Raw genomic sequence first — 20,153 nt, forward strand, 5'->3', positions numbered from 1 at the left:
AGGGAAATTAATATGCTCATCATCAGTTTTATTATCTATTTCCACTACCATTATCTCATACATTTTCTTTTATAGAAAAAAGAACAAAAGAATTTCCATCACAGTTTTAACTTTAACAGTTTCAGAATCAACTAAGCTACATATAATATTCAAAATTTATAAATGAACACTTAAATATTGTATAATTGATATTTAACATAAAGTAAAATAAACTTTTGAAAATAAGTAATTAATATATAATGGTTGAGCGGGGAGTCGTGGACGGTGTTGGTGACTTTTCAAGTGAGGCTAGAAGTGACGTTTTACGGTAGCAGTGTGGAAAGTAATTGAATATGGTGTATCAGAAAGTTCACGAATACACAAATATTCTAAGAATAAGTTTAATAAGGTGTTTATTGCAAATGACGGGGATAGAGTCTAACCCCGGGCCTTTGGCTAGATCTCCTCAGGAGATTGATTGTGCAGATATGCAAAGTAAGAGGCATGGAAGACCCCGGAAAGGTAGCGCGAAAGTCTTAGAGAGAGGAGATGAGTTATCAAATCTGTAGAATGGTGAACAAGAACAAATTGTAGAAACAAAACCCCTTCTAAAACTAAAAGTGGGATAGTGAGAGACTCAAATATTCAAGACTATTTTGTATCGGCAGCGGAAAAAGAAGAATGTGAAACTGAAGAGACTCAATACACTTTAAAAGGAATATACGAGTTGATTCAGGAAAAGTTTGTACAGCTAAATTCAGATTTAAGTACGATAAAAGCAGAAGTAACATTACTAAAGAAAGAGAATAGAGAATTGAGAGAGGATTTGGATAAAGCCGTCCAGAGAGTGTTCGACCTCGACCAGATAGTTAAGTCTGGCAATCAACTGCAAGGTAAGCTGGAGTTTCAAATTGATTCTTTGAGAAACGAGAAGGTAAAGAACAATATTATAGTCCTGAACTTCCCGTTCAAGACAAACGATCTCACGGATGAAATTAATTATTATATTAAGAACGACCTAGGATTACCTGACTGTTTGCCTGATGGTGTGGTCAGTGTGTCAGATGGAGAAGATAAATCTATTGTGAAAATTTTATTAAGTTCTAGCTATGAGAGAAACTCGATTTTGCGAGAGTTTTGGAAAAAGAGGTCAAAGTTATCCGGTACAGGAAAGGGAAAGTTTCTATTTATAGCAGATCTATGCAAGAGATCCAGGATCAGAAGGAAAAAATTAACTTTAATGATAAGTCAAGAAAAAGCTAAGGGTCATAAAATAAAGGTTAGAGACGATTATTTCATAAAAGATGGTAATATTTTTACGTATGATTTAAATCTGGAAGAAGTAATTCAGATTAAATATTTTTTATGAGTCGCCAGACTGTTGATATAGAGAGGTGTGAGCAGGAGAGGTTGGAATTTGATGTTAATATAGTTCACTCCATTGTTTATGCGGACGATATTGTGATAATCGCCCCCACTGCTGCCGCTCTACGGAGGAAAATTCAGCAAACAACTTTATATTTTAATAAATTAAAATTGAATATTAATCCGAAGAAATCGGCTATCATGGTGTTTAGAAATGGTTCTAGGATTTCAAAGAAGAACATGTTATTTTATATTAATAAAGAGGAATTAAAAATAGTCAATGAAATAAAGTTTTTAGGGGTAATTTTAACCCCTATGCTGTCCTTTGAAAAACAAGTCAGGGTCTCACTGGTCAAGGCAAATAAGTTGATATGAAGTTTAGTAATGCTATTTTCAAAAATTAAATTGAAAAACATTCAAACTTAATTTAAATTGTTTTCAGTAATTGTTAACGCAACAAGCTATGCAGCCCCAATTTGGTGTTTGCCAAAATATCAGAAGTTAGAGACGATTCAACTAAGTTCATACGGAGAGTATTTTTACTGGACTATAAAATCCCTGGAAGCATTCTGAGATTGGAATTGCATAGATTTAGAATGACGTCAATGTTGGTTAAGTGATGCGTAAAATTTTTAATGAAGGTAAGAGACAGCGGACAGCTGTTATTTAGCCTTTTGAACCAATTATACTGGAAATCATTACGTTCAGAATCGAGAAAGAACTGGGTAAGTCAACTGACTAGAATAATCAATAATTTTGGATTCTTGATGGGGCCGATTATACAGCTTTCGGAGATTAGCGAAGAATTATGTAGACAGCTTACTAGAAGTGTAATGGAGAATTCATTGGTACTGGACGCGGAGGATATCCGGTCACGAAAGCTGCTGCCGAATTCATATAATATAATACTGGACTACCCAAATATCAATAATTATAAGTTACTTAATCTCCCCTTTGGTGTTAGGAGGTTCTTCGCCCAGCTTCGCCTTAATAATGATGTATAATGATTACAAGATTTATATCTATTCTAAAAGTGAATGCCGAGGTGTCATGAAAATTTCTCTAAATTTCATCTGGTCTGTGGATGCGGAAAAGCAATAGTCCTAAGACAAAGTTTCGATTTAAATTTTTTAAATGAGTGCTCCTCGGAAAAAGAAATGTATTTTTTTCTTTCCATGTGGCTAAGTTAAGATCTATTTATAATTTGTATAATTTTGTTAAAAAATTTGTAACTATATAATTGCTAGTTAAAGTGTGTAGAACAAAACTCCCCTTGTAACAGGCATAGGCCTAATACAAATAAAGATGGATTGATTGATTGATTGATTGATTGATTGTAATTAATATATAATTGGCTGCTTATAGAATAAATAAAATTAATCACATGTTTTTAGTTATAAAGTGTGTAGTAAAACTAATACTTTTTCCTGTTTTGAATGCTCTTGCATGGTTTGCAAAATATAAACAGAAGTTTTATTTTCATTTTACAAGAAAAATATAAGCCAAATATTGAAAATGTAAAATTTTACACTTAGAGGTTAAACAATAAATAATACTACTAATATTTGCTATAACATAAAATGAAAATTAAAGTTACAAATTAAAGATTAAAGTTAATATAAAATTGCATGTAAGAAGTAGCAAATGTAGGAACTAATATATTATGTTCAAATAAATTTAATATTAAATTAATGTTTATGAATATGTCAGATTTATAGGATCTGTATTAAAAATTAACTTTTTCCAGAAACCTTTTATTTTAATATATTATAAATGACTTTACTTACAACTTGTATTCTAAAAAAGAAGAGAGAATAACAATGATACCATTATTAAATTTACTAAGTTTCAATAATTTATTCTTAATGTTCCAGATCAATATCTCTTTCATATCATTCTCTATTTGAAAAGAGATTTGATTGGAGATAGAATAAATGCTTAATATCATTCAACTATTAATTTCAACTACTTATTAATTAAATGTATATAATTTTGTTGGTAATATTTGAGATTTTATTTCTTGCATAAATTTGAAATTTTTAGACAAAGCATTTGGATCCATTATCTTTGTTATATTTGAGTTAACAAAAATGGATTTTTTAGTTTACTTTAACAATATTGTCAAAGTTAATTAAATGATAAAGTAATTTTGAATATTTTTTTCTTATTTTCCATATTTTTTATATGCTTATCTTTATTCTCAACATTTTTTTAAAAATGGTGTATCTATACAAAATTCAAATTTTATTAGGTTCTTTAATATTTTGTGAACTAAAGAACTGTAAATGTCTAAGATCAAAAGTTCCCAACTTGGTTATTAGTGATCTTCAAGAGACCAGTTAATTTATCTGAGAGTTTGATAAATTGCTAGAAATTGTTTAAGGACTGGTGAAATGTAGTATTAAATATAATAAGAATAATATTTGATGTATTTTTAAATTTTATTAAAGTAAAACATACAGCTTTGAATTTTGGTTTACAATTAATAAGAAAAAATATTAATTCTTCTTTGAATTTCTTTTTCATTTGATTTATAATTCTTTGTTATTTTGTAGTCATGTTTCTTAGAGAGTCAAGAAATTAAATCTAATTTTGGAAAAGAGTCAACAAACAAAAGAGGGGTTCCTTGTCTTAGATGTAAAGTACTGGTGTATAAATTTGTTTTTTTTTTTTTGGTATTTTTTTTACACATCTTAAATGTGATCTTATCATTTTATAAAAAGTTTCGTGTTATTGTTTTTTCTGATCATTGTATAACTCTATTCTTATTCTTGGGTTTATGGATATCTATCAGTTGTTGCTATCTAATATTTAAAAATTTTATTATTATATATATAAACTTTTATATTTTATTATTTTTATAATACAATAGAAGTTAGTTAATTTGGTACTTATGGGACCAGAATGGTGCTGAATTATCAGTAATGATAGATCAGGGATCTCAAACTCAAATGCAGCAAAGGACCAGTCAAATAGATGTATATCAGATGCTGGTCTTATTCATTATTAATCGGTAAACCAAAACATACTGTAAACTAAAAAAAAAAAGACTCTAACAAAGGCCCTTTTGTTGCCAGGCCTTTTTGACCTAAGTAAACAGAAGTTTGAATTTTATCTGTTTTGATCCCTGCAAAGATGTTAGAAATGTTGGTTTTTAGAAAAGAAATCATTAAGGCTGCAGACTGGATGTAAAGCCTTAATGGGTCGTATCCATCTCGTGGGCCACCAGTTTGTGACCTCTGATAGATTATTAGGATTTTTGTATTTTTTCAAAATTCAATAAGTTATATGCATTCCAAGCATTTTGTAGTAATGTATTCATTCATCTAACTCCATTCGCAGGATTAAGGAAGGATAGACAGACAGATAGGTGGACAGACAGTTATAGGTCTACAATTTTTTCAAATTGCAGCCCAATTACTTTCTACATATGAACCATATTATTGATCTTTAACACATTACAAATCCAAACAAATTTCAGTTTGTGGAATACTAGCATGCCACATTATTATCGGACAGTTTTGATTATTGGCTACTTTTCAGAGGATGCCAAATTAATGAGTGTTTATTGTATTATAATCCCACCCTACCAAGCTGTATTAATAGAGATAATTTTAAAAAATATTTAAAAAAATTTACATTTACCCCACTGAGGGGTAATTGTGAATCTCCAGTTTTTGTGCTTAGGATTGTAAATGTCTGTACGGCAAGGGAAATTGTAAATGAACAAGAATCTTGGAAATGCAAAATGAACAAAATTGGGAAATTTTATTTCACCAAACAGATGAAAAATAGACAGGAAACCTACATTGATATATATCAGAATATGCCCAAATGAAATAATTTGATATAAAACTTATTTTTATCCTATAAAAATTAGAGTAACAAGAGATGATCCTAAGTTTCTACATGCAGTTTTTAATCAGTAATTTATCATGTAACTATTATCATGTAGATTAGTGATTCTCAAAGCGACCCCCCAAAAATATTTGGGGGGTCGCTGAAAAATTGATACCAGATCAATTTTTTCAAATATTTTATGAATTTACTATGGATTCATGTTTAGAAATAATAGAAATAAAAAATATATAAAATAATTTTTACTTAAATAAATTGCACATATAAATAATAAAAATAATAAAAATATTTAAATACGAGCCTAACCCCCTCCCTCCGGGATGTTTTTTGACACGTACTTATTCTTCGGGGGTCCTTTGAAATTTTTAAGTGCAGAAGGGGGTCGCGGTCCAAAAAGTTTGAGAAACACTGATGTAGATCTCAGTGTCCTTTATAAGTAGGTAAAGCAGTTTGTGTGAATAGATAATACACAAAAGATATTTACCACTTTACAAACTGGAAGTACTCACATTAGTGAAGTCAACACATTCTATACTATATATAGGTGTGACAGCAAGGAGTTTTTCAATGAGAATGAAGAAACACAAATACATTATCAAGAAGAAACTCTCCATGGCCCTATCAGCCTATGTGGTAAGTGAAGACATCCAAGTCAACAAGATACATGACTGTTACACAGGGTTTCCAATATATCATACCTTAAATATTTAGAGAGTATTGAAAATACTGGGCATTTAGGAACAGAGTAGGGATTAATTTTAAAGAGACAGATATATTATTCACAGCTTGGTGGGCTCACTTTGAACTGACATAAGGTTCTTTTTTGTTTTTACACTATGGGTATTTCAATATATAAGTTAATATGCATCTTAATATATCACTTTAACATACATGTATTTCCTATATGTGGAAGTTAATAATTTCAATTTGTATTTGAATTTCCAAGAATGTTACTTGTAATGGTTGATTGTTTTACTTCACTATACTTTACTGTATAAACTTCATAAATACTCACTATACTTTTAGAGAGTCTGAATTAGATTTTCAAATTATGTGTACAATGATAGAGGACAAAAAATTTAAATTACCCTTTATTTATAGTTATCCCAATCAACTTTAATTCCAATATATAAGATTTAAAAAGTTGGATATATTTACTTTTAAATAAGTTCCAATTTAAAGAATCTTTCGAAATTTAAATTTTCAGTTTCAAAATTAGTTAAATTGTAAATGGATAAACTACTACTAGTTTATTTTTTACCTTTTAGTTAAATTATAAAACTAAATTTATCTTGTACCTGTTTAAATACATTGCGTTTAAAATTTATATGTTGACGTTTGCATACGGAATTTATTTAGAATAAGTTTATTCTATTATTTAAAAAAATATTTTATGCTAAAAACATATTGCTGTATTTTAACATGATTATGTTGTACAATTGTATTTTTCATATTTTTAAATAAATACAATTGAAGATGAAACTTTTTCTTAATACTAAATGCTATTTGTTTTAAGAAGCTTGTTTTTACTATAGATTAAGCATTTTTCTATACAGATAATGTTTCATCAGATGTGAAATGAAAATTTCAAATTAAGAACTGTTGTTTCAAACGAAGTTTGAATGGAATTGCCAAATGATTTAGATTTGTAACCTTTGTGAATTTTTTGCAAGTTCAGCTGTTGAATATTTATGTAGCAAACTAATAAAAATTATAATGTCCAACATGACAAAATATGAAGACATTTTAGTTCTACATACTTTTTATTGTGTAAATATTGTCAGCCATTTTAATCGAAACTATGTATTTCTAATTATTGGCTTATCACCCGTAAACTTTTAAAACTGTTTTGCATATTTTTAGAGAGGTATAGTCTCTAATAAAAGGCTGTCTCTGTAATGAAAGGCTGTTCATTCCTGGTGATTGGACAAGACAAAATATGAAGACATTTTAGTTTCTTATACATATTTTTTATTGTGTAAATATCATCATCCATTTTTAATTCGGAATAATGTCTGTTTATATTCTGCTTTGATTAGTGAGGCACAAGAGAAATTTATTGGTTAGGCCTAGTTCTCCAATAATTGGGCACTATTATAGCCCATATCCATGCATATGGGTTATAACAGAATTCAATCTGTGGTAAAAATGGGTTTTGTAAAATGAATAGCTTTCACTAACAAGAAAATATGAGTCTGCTCATAAGTACTAGTAAGAATCTGAAGATGAACCACTAAGCTCAAGAAATGTTTAACTTTTTGTGTATATTTGTGCCAGATGAAATATTTTATATTGTTTTCAAAGTTATGGTGAAGTTATGACACTGTACTATTTTTCTAATCTTTCATTGATCATTCTATTTTTAAACATTGTATTATTTTTTGATATAGAAAAAAATTAACTAAAAATGAACTTTATTAGGAAGTCATTGGTATTTTTAAAATTAAAGAGGACCTTATAGAATTTTTATTGTATGTCATATGAATTTGCATTGTACACGGTCTGGAGAATTTGTGTGTATTGTTTCTTAAATAAATACTTATGTAGAATTCTACAGTTAAGTGGTATTTGTGGTAATCATAATTTACACTTCATTTTAAGCATTAATTTTTTGTATGCTGTATTGATGCTTGAGCAAAATTCATGATTGTATCAGACATGCAGGCCAAACAAAAACGTCTTTTAAAATGTATCCAGAATGTCTTAATCAGACATAAGTGAATATTCAGATTAGCAGTTCAATATGAAGTTCTGTACAAGATACACAGTTGTTAATGACAATTTCTATGATAACTGTATATTCATTATAGGCTAACTATTTTCAAAATTAGTGCATTTATTGATGATGCAAATATATTTATATATAGCAAAATATTCATAATTGATTCTCTTAAATCATTAAATGCTATATGCTTGTAAGTTAGATATTTTTTTCAAATAGAAACATTAATATATTTTCAGTATGTGTGACATATTTTTAACTGTTATTTTAATGATTTTTGTGAATAATGTATATTTTTAAAATTTTTATTTAAATAAATAAATTGTTTTTATAATTTAATTTAAATAAATTATTACATTTGCATTTTGTTTCTTTCCTAGATTTTATTTAAAAAAAAATACATTTTGTTTTGTTAAATATAAAGAAGTAATTTTTAAATTTACTCTGAATAATAGTATGTAAATTTAAAAGAGAAATTGAAGTGATTAGATTTATTAAACAATATTTAAAATTTTTAATAGGTCCAGATTATTTTATAGTACATTATGGCTTGTCCAGGAACTACAAGTGAGTTATAGAACAGATTTTTCTATTTAAAATGATAATTTATAAAAATAATTTTAATTTATTATTTAAAAATTTGGCAAATATATAGATTACTGTGTTTAGATGATGTGTAAGCAATTATTACACAGTTTAATTTTAAAAACTTTTAAGTTTTTAAGAGATTGGTGCTATACTATATTATAAATATATAGAATGATAAAACAAAATGTTTGCTTCTTACAAGACTGCTTGACTGACTCATTATGTGCCATCAATTTATTTATTAATAGTTTTGAAGGTTGTCCTTTGAGTTCATAGTGAATAAATGTTCAAGATTTATTATAAGTGCATCTTGCAATTTGCTTTGCAGGGGTTAGTTTACATTGCTATGTATACCTTTCAGGAATAAATTTTTCATTCGATCACTCTGTATAATAATGATATTATATAGTATTTACAAAATTACTTCTTATAATGAACACATAACTTCTTTATATTTTATAAAGAAATTAGTATTTAATTTATAAGAAAATAAGTGTTAAAGTATGTATGGCATAGTAATTATCCTTAATAAAACATTTAGTCTGAAAAAAAGATTTCATTTCATCCAAAATTCAAAACTTATATAAAAATTAAATATTTGGGTTAGTATTTCAATAAAAGTTAATAAAATTAGTTTTATTGAAAAGTTAAGATTTTATTTAAATATTAAATAGTTTTTGGAATGCATTTCAATCTTTAGAACAAACAGTTTAAAAATTGCTATGAATAATAGCAAGATTTTATAGCTGAAAGTATGCAACTTTAATTATGATGCGTAAATAACGAGCAAATAATGTAATTTTTGCAATATCAAAATTTATCATTCAGTTTTAAAGAATATAATTTAAACAAGTATTTCCAAGAATTAGTGAGTAAACTTAAATTTTCAGAAAATCCTATAGGAATAATCTATACATCTGATAAATCAGAATCTCTAAAGTTCATTTAAATTATTCAAAATTATGCTAGACACTTTCTAACATTAATTATTTTTGATGAATAGATTTCATTTATATTTAATGAAGGATTATTTAACCCTCTTTTAAAAAGTTTATTATGACTTTTCATATATACACTCAGTTCTGTTTTTACAAGAATTTTTTTAATGATTTTGATTTAATGGGTTCTGGGAAAAAAATTAAATTTTCTTTTTATGTGATGTGTTTTTGATTTAACACGTCTCAATAAATTTCTTTTTCTAAAAATTTCTATTTGATTTTAATTCAAAGAAAAAATATTTATACTTCTTTTTCTAAAAAGTTACTCGTTTAAAAAAAATTTGAGAATCTGCATTTAAGGCTGTTACATGCACTTAAGTAAATTTTAAGATTTGACTTGTTTTTTTTTTTATGTATAGTGGCAATTGGTCTTTCATTGTCAATATCACTTTATTCTGTGATTGAAACATTCAGAAAAAATTTAATTCAAAATTTTATGATTTGTTTGTACAATTGTATTTCTTCTAATTTTTTTTTTCATCTTAGAATAGTTTCTGTATGACATTTAGTGTTAAATTTTGCTGATAAGTAAGTTAAAATTGTTTCTCTTGTGATTTCCAAGTGGATAAAATGGCCAAACATTGGTAGTTGATTACAGGTGCATGCCTGATCCATGGAACTAGTCATATGGAGTTTTTGACATTGAAACATTCTTGATTGTTTTCCATGCAGCCAGGAATACTAAAAAAACATGCTCTCAGTCAGATATTTTTTCAGATATGCTCTCAGTCAGATCCTAGGACTGTCCCACTTCCAAAACTGGAAGCAGAAATTTATTAATTAAAACATTTGACATTAAATATGGATTACATATAATAAAAGAGAACAAAAATTATCATTATTAATTTTCTTCTACTTTTTGTACTTTGTTTACGTGTCATCAACAGTTTTCCAGGTCTTCTTTGCATGTCTAACATCTATACGGGAGTCAGTTTCCCATAGACAGTTCTAGGAAGCATCTTTATTGGCAAATCACCTACTTGTTGTTGTGTTGTATCCAATTAAACCAAGCCAAACCAAACTCTTTTCTGATTTATTATGTAAAATTGAAATATTTTGTTTAAAAGTATTGTATTATACTAATGATTTATCAGATTATTTTTACTGGTTTTTAAGGTTTGGAATCAATCTTCCATTTTTTCATACAGACAGTATTTTTTTTACACAGTTGTTTTGGGAACATATCAACTGTATAAAAACAGAATTGGATGTAATTTTTAGCCATATTTTTTAAAATGAGCTGGAATTTCTGAAAACGTTCAATGTTTAAATAATCTTTCAGCTTTTGAAAAGTTGAGCAATTAAATCTTCAGAGTTTTAACTGCTAATATATTAATTATCTAACTTTAGAAATATTTTTTAAATCACTTAGAATTCACTGTAAGTTGAAATTGTATACTTTTTAATTTATTGGAGAACTTATTTTATTTTGAAAATTAAAATTTATTATTATTATTGTTTTTTTCTACATTACAGTGCTGATAAAAATATTTACTATACATTATTTACTAGACCTTATTTTATTTACCAATTTTAGTTAAGTATAACATCCTTAAGTAATTCTCCATTATAAATGTTACTTTTAGGCAATAAGAAAAAATTTTTAATTCAATCAAATTAATTATTTAATGTAATTAAAACATTTTAGGTAGGGACATAGCACCTTGCAAAATGACAACTTTGACAGCTCAGTTAAATGTGCCATCAGCTCCTAAGAATCAGTCAGTTGGCTTAATTAAACCGTGTTTAGATCCAGAAAAAATTCTAACAATTAAAACTACAACAAATACAACAAATGCTACTTCATTAATAAATGCTGGTACACATATTCAGAGTCCTGTAATTAATTTTACTTTTACAACAGCTGATTTACGACCAAACTTAACACCATTTACTACACAAACCGTAAATTCTTCTTTTGGTAATATTACAGGTATGTATGAATTTTGATATAGAAATTATTTGTTTTTTTATATCAATTCATGTTTTGATGGTATAATTTATTAACACTTCCATGTATAAATCTGAAGAGTAATTGATGTAATTACATTTCCTAAGATTTGTATTAATATATATAAAAGTATATTATTGATCTAAATCTATTTATTTTATTTCTTATCCATTTATAATAATTGATATATATAAAAACAATTTTTTTTAATTATATGCTTTTTCCATTCATAAGATAGATGGTAAATTTTTTATCTCTAATTGATCATTTTTTCTTTGTCTTCATTATAAAAAAATAAAGGATTAATTAATTTTAATTTGGCAGGACAATAATATAGATTATTATAAGATTTTAATTATGTGATTTAATATTTTAGATATTTAATATAAATTATAGTTGAACTTTGTTAATTTGAAATAGATGGGACTGGAAAACTGAGTTTTAAATTACACTTTGAACTTTTTAATTTTTTTTAAAGATATACAACACCATTTATGTGATTTGATTGTTGTTATGTTAATTTTTGTTTATTATGAGGATCATTCAAAAAGAAACGAGCTGGAGGCTGGAATGTGAAAACCGATGACAGAATTGTAATATCGTTGCATGTGTAGAATGTGTGGTTTCGACAACAGCACGGAAGATCACAGCCCGCCACTAGAGGGTCACGGGTGCATACCACGTGACTACAAAGCTAGCAGAAGCACGCGTCAATTGTCCACCGTGGTCGGTCTTGTTGTAAACAGTGAAACAGTGAAATGGAGGTGTCAAAAGAAGAGCAAACAGGTGGTGGTAGTTTTCTGACAGTGGAAGGAGTAGGGGGAATGGACATTCGTCGAAGAATGTCACAAGTTTACGGTGAACACTACATGTCCCTTGCAAGGGTCGAGGCATGGCACAAGCGCTTCAGGGAAGGGCGGGTGTCGTTAGCCGACGATGCACGGTCAGGAACATCACACTGCATTACTGATGACATTGTCCAGCTGGTTGATGGAGTCGTTACCAGGACCACTGAGTCAATCATCCTCCGTGGTCAGTGGACGATTGACACGTGCTTCTGCTAGCTTTGTAGTCACGTGGTATGCACCCGTAACCCTCTAGTGGCAGGCTGTGATCTTCCGTGTTGTTGTCAGAACCACACATTCCTACACACGCAACAATATTACAATTCTGTCATCAGTTTTCACATTTCAGCCTCCGGCTCATTTTTTTTTCTCATCATATTTAAATACAGGTAACCCCCATATAACATGGGAGTTGTTCCAAAAAACTGCCGTGTTATGCGAATCCATGTTATATGAAACAAAGAACTAGTACGAAAAGGGAGGTTAGGTTCCAAAAATTAAAAAACATGCTATTATATTTTTATAATTAGGATAAATATCTTTATTAAAATTTTCTTAAGAAGTGATGCATGTTAATATAAATTAAACAACACCAAAAGTAGAAGCATCGAGATCTGGCAACATTGAAACAAGTTTCGAGAACGTGCATCGACAGAAGGTGGGGAAAGAAAATTTACATACTGTACTTAAGTACTGATAGTTCACGAAAATTATGCAGGAAAATCTGATAGTACGTACTTGCTCAAATAAAAAATGTCAAATGAGGTATCTTTCGCACTTAAAAGCTTTATCACGTTTATCGAACTGTTGTACGGGGATTTCCCTAATTTCAAATTAGATAAAGTTTACTTTTAATAGTTTTTATCACATTTCATGTTGTACGAGGGTTTTACCCAATTCTCGAACCATGTTAGAGTGAATCTGTGCTATAGAAGTGCCGTGTTATATGGGGGTTACCTGTATTATATAATTTGCAATTTATTAAATATGGATAAATTACTCAATTTGAACTCTATACTTTTGTAATTTTATTGGAAATTTTGGGATCTGTATTATTGAATTCTTTAATCCAAGCTAAAGTTGATTTATGTAAAATAGCAAAACATACAAAGGCTGACTGGCCACAACGTTAAGGTATTTATCAGCCTACTGGTCTGGGGATCTGAATGAGTTGAATCCCAGGAGTTTTTTGGGGATGGTCTCTTGGATATGTCAGACTCAAACTTTCACTATTTGGCTACTCCATTATGGGTTTATCTGTACCCATGATTGGCTTGAAAAAGAATCTCTTAAGACCCACAGGGAAGAAAGGAAAACAAAACTATGTTAACCACAGTTAAAATACTAATTTCATTAGGACTCTGCTCAGAAGTTCAGTCTTTGATAAAAAAAATTCAGGAGAATCTACTTGATTTTTTTTTTTATCAAAGACTGAACTTCTGAGCAGAGTCCTAATGAAATTAGTATTTTAACTGTGGTTAACATAGTTTTGTTTTCCTTTCTTCCCTGTGGGTCTTAAGAGATTCTTTTTCAAGCCAATCATGGGTACAGATAAACCCATAATGGAGTAGCCAAATAGTGAAAGATTGAGTCTGACATATCCAAGAGACAATTGAGAGAGTAAACCATTGTTCTTCACAATGGTTTACTCTGATTAAATTTCTGTTTTTTATGCTGAACCGTTAGAAAGAACATCTGCAATTGCACCTTTTTTTTTATCCAAAACGTTGTCACAAATTTCTATTTATGATTATGAAATGTTTATTTTGTGTAGAAATTTGTTAGTTGATATATTTATAATTGACTGCTCAATGTAAATACAAGATCTTATCTGAAATGAAAAAGAAAAACTTTTTCAATATTAGAAACTTTTAAATTTTATATATAGTCAAATCTTGGTACAGTGATTATTGATGTAATGGTAAATCCCTCCTTAATGATAAGAAATATAATTTCCAATGCAATTTATTTTGTATTAGCTTGATGTAAAATTGAATGATATTCTTTACTGTAATAAATCTCTGTTTAGCAATACATTTTTTTCTACTGTACTGTACTTACACAACAAAGAAATGTGTATTGCATGACTGGTAGAGGTGACAGAGCTAAGCAAATGGTATTTTTTTACTGAATAAACAGGTGCCTGTTTATTCAGTAAAAAAATATGGCCTCCATGGGCAGCTATACACGCCACTGTAAGGCAAAGCATGCTATCAATGAGGCAATAAATGGTTGCCTAAGGTATCTCTTGCCAAGCTGATCCACTGCGGTGTGCATGTCATCTATAGTATGTTGCAGTGGTTTCTTTTTCCAAGCATTTCTGAACTGAAAAAGCCTATCTTTAGGGTAAAACCATTAAAATATTTGCTCTAAGAATTATCTTATAAAGTTTTTGAATGAATCAGAACAAAAAGTTTTTTCAAGTCTTATACATTACAATAATAAATCTTTATTGATACACTAAATTGTAGTTACTTTTGTAAATTTTATGAAAATTTAATATTTATTTATTTTAGTAACTAGGGATATGAAGTCAGATACATCACAGATTTCTACTATTCAGAAACCAATAATTGTAACTGTATCAGGCTTATCAGGATTACCTCAAGGAAATAAACAGGTATTAAATATATATAATATATGTTAATTAGGATAGTTTTAAAAAAGTTATAATGAATTATTAAATTTTTCAGCTTCCAGTTATTTCTAGCATGGAAAATTCAGTTATTGCTGCACCTGTACAAGGAGTTACATTTTCTAATAAATTTATTCCCATAACTAATGTTGTTCAGTCTGGAGATAAGAAGACAGTCTTCCCACAGAATTATGTTTCTGTGCCTTCGACAAATGTACCTGTTTTACCGAAACCGTGCATATCAACTTCCACTCTAATCCCTCCTCCACCGACGTTGACGAGCGTAATTCCTCCGACATCGTTTAGTTCGATACCCGTTTCCTATTCGACTTTTCCGCCAACGGTTTCTCCTTCTTCGGATATAAGTCCATTAGCTTTTACGGTTCCAGTGACTCCGGTGGAAGCATCACAGCCCAACACAATTTCTGTACTTCCTGTCATAAATGCAGCTTCTTTTCAAAAAAGTGAAGAAGAACCAACAGCAAATTTTTCTCCTTTAAAAGTTACTTTATCTTCTCTCGATCCATTAATCACAAAAATTGAACCTTCACCAAATAATAATCAAAATGACCCGACAAGTACAGATTATGATCCTATTAAAGCAATGGAATGGAAAGATGGCATCGCAACTCTTCCGGGAAGTGATTTAAAGGTATCGATAATTTTTTAATAACAGGAAATTAAATAAATTAATAAAAATTCTTTGAATTTTGAAGAGAATTATTTTATGTAAAATTCTAGTTTTGTTATATAAATGCAGAAAATGGATAATTTAATTCTAAAATATAACATAAAGTTCTTAGCGTAGTAGATTAAAATAAATAATTTATTGAAATATGAAGTGTTTTTATTTTTTATTTTTTGATAGTTCAAACTGAGTGAATTTGGAACTCTAGAAGTGATAACAGACGAACATGATGTAAATACAGATGATGTCAGCAATGAAGAAATTGATGCTGATGATTCAAAAACTTTATGTACTGTAGAAAATAAGAGATTAAAACAAGATTTACCTAAATTAGAACAAACAGAAAGTTCAGGTTTGTAACTTTAAAATTGCTCATGTTCTTTTTATTAATGAAAATCTATAAATTTTATATTCCTGGAATTGTCATTTTTCAATGCTACACTTTCCCAAATATAATGTAAAAAAACGAATTATAAATGACTAATTGAACTTGGAACTAGATGTATAAGTAAAAAGTGCATTAATATAACTTACCATCATAGTTTATTTTATTAAATCTATATTTTCCTTCTTAACAATTGATCAGATTTTCCATAAAGAATCTGATATCAATCAGTTAGCAGATTGTATATAAAGCTACCACCAACCAAAGCCAAAATTACCGGGCCGTTTCCAGCCCGCTAATTTCGGCTTTGGTTGGTGGTAGCTTTATATGTTACGGGTTGGCTGTTGTTGATTATTTGATTGTGTGTGTATATATATATATATATATATATATTTTTTTTATATGGCTCTGTTGTTCACTGCAGAAATTAAAGAGGAACTATATACTAGGCTAAAAATGGGTCTATTAGACATAATGATGAAACTAACAGTGCACTTTCAAATTACTGTAAGAAAAAATGAATGTATACTTTTATATATAAAAAAAAAGAAAATTATAACTGAATACATCAGTTACATTAGACGGAATTTGATTTTTGTTATGGTTGAAATAATACGAACGAAAGCATAAGCATAGATGGCTTACATAGATGAGATGATAGCCAAGTGGTTAAGATGGCAGCTCACTGTTCTGGGGCCCTGAGATCAAATTCAGATGGGTTAAAAAACCCCAGAAATTTTTTGGGTACTGTTTTGATACATTGGCCCCATCTCTCAACACCTGGCTGCCCCATTGTGGGTTGCAAAAAAAGACCCTTTTAGTTCCCACAGGGTGGAAGAGTTTTAAAAAAAATGAAAGCTAAACATAGTAGGAATAAACAGCATAAAATAACTTAAAATTGAGAAATATTCTGAAAAATATCAAAAAACTTGAAAAGATAAAAGGGGGAAGAATAAAGAAAATAATAGAATTTACCCAAAACAAAGGGGAAATGAAAATCAAATTAGTTCATTTTATTTCATTTGTTTTTTTAAATTTAATATTTCTAAATATTTGAAATTGTGTAAGTTGGATTTCATATTAATTCATATTGTAGAAATATTTACAGATTTTTTCTTTAACAGATAAACAGAAATCTCAAGAAAATTCTGAAAATGAAAAAGTCTGTACATGTGAGAATTGTGGTTGTGATGGTTTATTAAATGAATTTATTTCATCTGGTCAGTTTTGTAGTGAAAGTTGTTCATCTGAATTTAGTAAAAAGTAAGTTAAATAATTTTATTTAAAATTGCTCAAAGAAAATTGAATGCATTAAACATTAACGTTATTGTTAATCTTTTATAGATGTAGCATTCAGAAAAAAGGAAATTCAAATTCTGTTATTTCAAAAAAGGTGAATAAATTATTTTTGTTTAAAAATTTTTTAGTTCTATTTTTAAATTTAATTTTTGTTCTTATAAAAATATTAATTTATTTTTATAGGGATTAATTGAAGGACAGAAGTATATAAAAATAATTAAAACAGAGCCATTTTCATGGATAAATTATCTAGAAAAACAAAATGCAGTTCGTGCTCCAGCTAAGTTATTTAGAGATGTATGTTAAGTTTTATAACTAATATATTAAAAGATAGCAAATCTCAAAATTTTCAGTTTGCATTTCAATCAAAATTTAGAAAAGATTTATCGACTAAAGACATTTCAAGAAAAAGTATAGCTGTTTGAGGAAATCAAAGTTTAAGGAATGATAAAATGTTTCCAGAGCAACTTCAGCTCCTGAATTAAGATCAGAAAATATTTTGTCTTTACTTAAACACTGGTTTCCTTAAATAGTTATACTTTTTTTTTCTTGAAACTTACAAAATGGTACCAAGTCTTACAGAATTTCTTAACCAAAAACTATAATGCAAGATTGAAAATGTTTATGCACGTATCCATAAGCTTATTTTACTATTACTGTTTTATTAAAATTCTATTTTTATTTTCCATCAAATATTTTGCAAATGTAATCTGAGATTTGCTCTTATAAAATGTTTTGTTTACATTTTTTATTATTATTTTATTTATATAAATTTTTTTTGTTACTTAGAAATCATTGTTTAATTGAAATTTAAATTTATTAGTGATTATAATGAATAATTATGTAGTGAAATTAATATAATAGTAGTAATATTGATTATATTTAAGGTACTGTACTTAATTTAACTTAACAAAATTATGGTTTATATAAAAATATTTTAAAATATTTGATGCAATATAATAATTAATTAAAAATAATATGAGCAGAAAGTTCATTATTATGATAAATTATTTTCTAAAATTTATTTACTGTACATTGTACTGTATAAAGAGTTTGAAGCAATGTAATTGCTACAACGTGCGGATTCTGAAGACTCATTAAAATGTATTCGTTTAAATATATGACATTTAAATACAGTAAATCCACATTTAACAAGTGATTCAGTTCTCATAAAGACATTCAGTTCTATTAATAAGCAGAAATTCTGCTAAACACAGCTTTAGACAGGTTTCATTTTCAGACAACAGTAGTGTGGACTCCGCAAGCACGTGGTTTGCGGGTATGAAAGGAAGTGGAAATGAATAGTCGGTAGAAGCGTATAGATAAACAAACAAAGGTTTATTAATTACACACACAAAAAGGGGGAATTGATCGCCTGATTTAAACAGGCAAACAGCGTTCTTAACAAAATTAAGGATGACAATAACACTAAGATTACAACAGTAATTAATCGCGAGACTAAAACTAATACGCGATTAAACCTTAAAAAACTATACAAACATTTACAAGATGGTAGATACCGTCGCCGTATTTCGTGGGACACGTAGTTACGAAATGAGATTCTTCTCGCTGGTTCTTGTCTTTTCTTTTTCTTCCTGATCGGCTGCTCTGCTTCGAATCCTTTCTCTCGTCTCGTCACCGCTCCAGATCCCCGATCCACGAAAGAGAAGAATGAAAAATGCCTCGACACGTGGAAGTCATCCCTTTATATCTCCCACCATCCGGGAGCTTTTTCTTTTCCTCCCACGTGACCCTCCAAATAGCCAATCAAAAACCACGGCACAGCAATGACGACAACAGACGGTACGGTACACAACAAAATGGCCGTGCGTTACATCTAAAACCCGATACAACAACATATACGCGACGCGACATAAACGAAAAAACAAACATATAAATAGAACAATCGAACAAAAAAAAAATACATAAATATATACATATAATTAATAGCGGCGAAGCGCTACATATCTCCCCTCGGAGACGATTAACTACCGTAGTGTAGCCTACGGAAGTCAATCTCACGATGCCTTAGGTTGTACGGTCGCTTGCTTATGCCTTCGTCAGCGCTATTCCCCTGCGGAACGTCGTTACCAACACCCTTTACCCTAACATCACTGCTCCTCAATCTCCTGTTCCATCTCCCATCTTGACCCTCCTCTTCATCCTCTATTTCATGATCGCTAGGTTGCCTTTTTCCTCCCCTTTTTCTCTCCCCACGCCTAGTTTTTTCTACCGGTTCTCCGTAGCACATCTTTATACGGTCAACATGGACAGTCTCCCTGTCTTTGAAGTTACACCCTTCTACGCAATACGTAGTCGGGTTCACAACTCTAATGATGCGGAAGGGCCCTTTGTATTTATCCGCGAATTTATTTTTCTTTCCCCCCTTCTTTCTCACCCAGACCTTTTGTCCTACTAAAAACTTCTCCAATTTTCGCCCCTTACTCCCGTATTCTCTTCTTTTCTCGTTAAATTTGGTAGCGCGTTTCCCTGCAGACTCCCTTAGAGCACGAAGTTTTGTGATGAGAAACGTCCTACGCTCGTCAGTCGTGCTTTCATCGACGTGTTGTTCGAAATTCGGAATGCGGGGATCTATTCCATATAACAGGAATGCAGGCGACTCGCCAATTGCCAAGTGGTGCGAATTATTATAAGCGAAGCAGGCCGGATAAATCATTTCATCCCATTCCGCCCCTCCTCTCTCCGAGGACTTTGATATCATCTCTATTAGCGACTTGTTAACTCTTTCACATAACCCGTTTGAACACGGTCTGTAGGCTGTAGTAATGTTTCTCTTGATCCCAAGCCACTTACAACAATCGGAGAACAGGGACGAAAGA

General features: G+C 29.4%; 1 protein-coding gene across 8 annotated transcripts in view; it reads left to right on the top strand.

Annotated features, from left to right (window-relative positions):
• Window positions 1-20,153, top strand: part of LOC136982562 (lethal(3)malignant brain tumor-like protein 4) — a 72,816-nt gene that overhangs the window by 10,533 nt on the left and 42,130 nt on the right. For all 8 annotated transcript variants that reach the window (XM_067279066.1, XM_067279069.1, XM_067279071.1 and 5 more), the window contains exons 2-9: window positions 8,446-8,491; window positions 11,159-11,443; window positions 14,823-14,926; window positions 15,000-15,593; window positions 15,810-15,981; window positions 17,139-17,277; window positions 17,359-17,407; window positions 17,497-17,610. In XM_067279066.1, the coding sequence (XP_067135167.1) occupies window positions 8,470-8,491; window positions 11,159-11,443; window positions 14,823-14,926; window positions 15,000-15,593; window positions 15,810-15,981; window positions 17,139-17,277; window positions 17,359-17,407; window positions 17,497-17,610 (1,479 nt within the window). In that variant the 5' untranslated portion in view covers window positions 8,446-8,469. The remainder of the gene's footprint in view (window positions 1-8,445; window positions 8,492-11,158; window positions 11,444-14,822; window positions 14,927-14,999; window positions 15,594-15,809; window positions 15,982-17,138; window positions 17,278-17,358; window positions 17,408-17,496; window positions 17,611-20,153) is intronic.

The sequence above is a fragment of the Centruroides vittatus genome, unplaced genomic scaffold (assembly GCF_030686945.1).
Source record: "Centruroides vittatus isolate TY-2023 unplaced genomic scaffold, ASM3068694v2 contig_854, whole genome shotgun sequence".
In the NCBI taxonomy this organism is placed as follows: domain Eukaryota; kingdom Metazoa; phylum Arthropoda; class Arachnida; order Scorpiones; family Buthidae; genus Centruroides; species Centruroides vittatus.